The sequence below is a fragment of the Furipterus horrens genome, unplaced genomic scaffold (genome assembly GCF_987537825.1).
Source record: "Furipterus horrens unplaced genomic scaffold, mFurHor1.1.pri manual_scaffold_10, whole genome shotgun sequence".
Lineage (NCBI taxonomy): Eukaryota > Metazoa > Chordata > Mammalia > Chiroptera > Furipteridae > Furipterus > Furipterus horrens.
Window position 1 is genome coordinate 20908924 of NW_028327180.1, and position 3395 is coordinate 20912318.

The 3395-nt window shown below is 40.8% G+C and overlaps 1 protein-coding gene across 1 annotated transcript; it reads right to left on the minus strand.

Moving 5' to 3' along the window:
* Positions 1-2724: 2724 nt before the first annotated feature.
* LOC149999341 (ubiquitin-like) lies at positions 2725-3056 on the minus strand. The gene has a single exon (XM_090288731.1). The coding sequence runs from the start codon at positions 3054-3056 to the stop codon at positions 2820-2822; it is 237 nt and encodes a 78-aa protein (XP_090144857.1). The 3' UTR covers positions 2725-2819.
* Positions 3057-3395: the final 339 nt, after the last annotated feature.

Here is a 3395-nt window from a genome sequence, read left to right on the forward strand (position 1 = left end):
CCTTTTTCCCTCTCAGTCTCCCATTATCTGATAGAGGTCCTACATGAGCAGTAGAGAAACCCAAAACCCTTACTGCAAGGTTGAAAAGGAGAATAAGGGCTGGGAATATATAAACCCAGCATTTATACACACAGACTCATTAAGGTCTCATTGCCTTTACTGCAAAATGAAAACAAAGAGGGATTGATGCAGTCAGATGTTGGATTTTGCTAATTGTTACAAGCGAGTGTTCAGCACTGAAATAACTGACTCTTTTTTAATTACTAGGTCTTTTCAACTCTCTGCTTTACTATGAGTGAAAATACCTGCTTTCTTCATCACTACTTCCGAATAATTCCATTTGACTTTGATCTATAAAAACAATTACCCACTGAAAAATGTTCAGGGTGTTTAAGTATTTTCCTCATCTAGGAGTGAGGGCTGCAGTTTTCCATGGTCTAACAGGCATGTTGATGGTTTGCTATTATAATGATGATCCTTTGCAGAGTTGTTTGGCTTTGATGCGGAGTTAAACAGTGATTTTTAAAATACCCATTGCCCCATCAGCATATTTGTAAAGATTTTGACAGGAACCTAAAGAGGCAAGAAGATACTAAGGTATCTTCTGTCAAGCCTATTAATCCAGGTGAAAGAAAATTTGAGTATTTATAACAGTTAGTTGAGTGCAAATTCCAGGAGAGGTTTCGAAAGTATAAAAACAGTAAATTGGATACAATCCTTTCAAACAAATGTCTCATTTAGTAAAAAAGACATTTTTTTTCTTCAGTCATTTGATATAATGGAATCAAACGTGTTAGAACCGAAATTGTGACATGTATGAGAGAGAGAATATTCGCCTCTTTTCCTGTCATGTTAAGACTAAAGACCTCCCCTGGGTGGGTCAAGTGGTTCGAGTGTTTTCACACATCAGTGAGGGAGCCGGGCAGAACAGAGCAAGAGGGTCACATGGGCACACCCTCTACTTCTCGTCACCCGCAAGGTGCAGGGTCTCCAAGTCAACTCTAGGCACTGTGCGCAGCAGTGAGGTCAGGGCGCAGAGCAGTTCCATCCCACTAAAGGCGGCGGTTAACAGGATTTCCTTTCTGTGTCTCTGTAGTTCCAGCCTCCTGGCTTCTTAAGCTGACAAGTCTCATTAGAACCCTTCACAGTTCCCAGAGAGGTTCCTAAAGCTGGGCCTCTTATACAAGTTTTGTTTGGCCAGAGTAGTTTCCCACTTTTCTGTCATCTGTCTGCAGTGACAGATGGAAGGCCCTGGAGACTCTGAGTTCCTTCTTACCCAGCCTCCCCTGCAGAGGGAACCAAGAGAAAAGAGGACTCAGTGAATGATGCTTCAAATGGTCAGATTTTGCTTCGAAAACTGTATTCACTATGGAAGAAAACATTCCAAAATAAAGGATATGAAAAGATCCTTCATATGGATATTATCATCCATAAATGTTACAGACCAAGCCTATTTTTCCGTCAAAAGTTTGGTTGCTGTCATTTACAAGCATTCTTATTATGCTGATTTAAAAACCAGTTTTCTATTTTACACTGTGGTTGTCCTTTGACACAAAAATAAATGTAACCAGACAGAAACATTAATCAGCTCTTTTGTTGGCAGGTGTGGAGAGCTCCCTGACCTGAGGGAGATGCCCTCCAAGCTTGGCTTGGGTAAGATTCACAAAAGGTCTAGAAAAATGCTGATTATCAGGCCCATTAATAGAAATTGGGATTCAGTGGGTTTGGGCCGCACCTCATGAATCTTTTTAACAACGAAACCCAGGTGATTCTAATGTAGGTGGGCCTGAATCTCTCAAAAACACTGGCTCAGAGAATGTGTTCTCAGAGGGTAATTAAGCAATTAGAACTCTATCATCATCTATACATAGGAGCCAAAAACCCTCAAGTGCTTTGCTTATAAATCCTCACAGTGCAACTCTGGGGTGGGCAGGGGACAGGAAATAATATTCTATAGACAAGGTTAAGTAATTTACTCAAAGCGACTTAACAAATCTGTGTTTGAACAGCTGTTGGAGCTAGCGCCTCCGGCCCCTTGAGCCCTGGACTCTCTGTACAAGGTCTACATTTCCACAATTAGGGAACATGTAGTGCATTCCATCCAACCCCTTTCTCTGAAACACTACATGATATTTCTATTGCATCTATTATGTACTCATATCATATCATAATCTAATCTGGAAATATTACTGTTGTATAGGCAATGGCCTGTTGTTCTCCCTCATCCACTACTCGCTGTCCAACCCTCGAGAATCTGTGTGCCTCGTGGCTCCTTCATTAAACCTGCTTTCACCAAGGTCACTCACAAGTTTCTTGTTGTGAAACCCAAAGGACAGCATCTGGGTCAAGGTTCTGGAACAAACATAATTTTCTATCTTGTTTCCTGCCATGTATCATAATTCTTGAGGCAACAAAGACTTTTAATAAAGGATAAATCTACAACTCCACTAAGAAATGAAAAAGGGTGAAATAAGTAAATTGGGAAATTTGAAGAGTCCCTGAAAGATTAACAGCAAGTTGACAGGACTGAGGAGGAACAAAAACGGAGAAACGGGCCAAAATACCACACAGAGAAAAACCACCAGAGGTTTCAATGACGCTTTCAAGAGAAGAATAACAAAGATATTCTAACAGCTTTGCCCCTGTTGTTCCTCCTCATTCTTTTTTTTATTTTTTTACCATGCAATGAAACCTTTATTAACACTTTGAAAAGGTTCACTTATTACTGAAACTGGTAGTTTCTAAACTTAAAACTGGGACAAATGGCTAGAATGCACAGTAGTGGCCGTCATTGGGCACTATGAATGCAAACTGAAGAATTAACAGCCACCCCGGAGGCGCAGGACCAGGTGCAGGGTGGACTCTTTCTGGATGTTGTAGTCAGAAAGAGTGCGGCCATCTTCCAGCTGCTTGCCTGCAAAGATGAGCCTCTGCTGGGCAGGAGGGATGCCTTCCTTATCCTGGATCTTGGCCTTCACATTCTTGATGGTGTCACTGGGCTCCACCTCCAGGGTCATGATGGTCTTGCCCGTCATGGTCTTAGCAAAGATTTGCATTTTGACTGAATACAAAAATCCAGTCACGATGACTCACTTGAACGCACGACACCACCGCCTACTAATGCCAGTCGCTTCTCCCTCCTCATTCTTTCACTAAACTGAACAGCACTGTTTATAGATAGATAGTACCTGAGAATTCATCTCTGAAACAAGTAGGTAATCTTTTTTTTTTTATTTTAAGCTAAACTTCTTAGGGGAGTCTTTTTTTGTTTGTTTTTTTTTAAGAATAATGGGGGCTAACTTATGTTATTACTAAGATAACATAAATAACAAGAACTACTAATATTAATAAAGTGCCTAGTGTGTGCCAGGTCCTGTTCTAAGCAATTTATAAGT

Bases quoted from the DNA above. Each gene is read 5' to 3' on its own strand.
- LOC149999341 (XM_090288731.1), bottom strand. From the start codon at position 3,056: ATGCAAATCTTTGCTAAGACCATGACGGGCAAGACCATCATGACCCTG.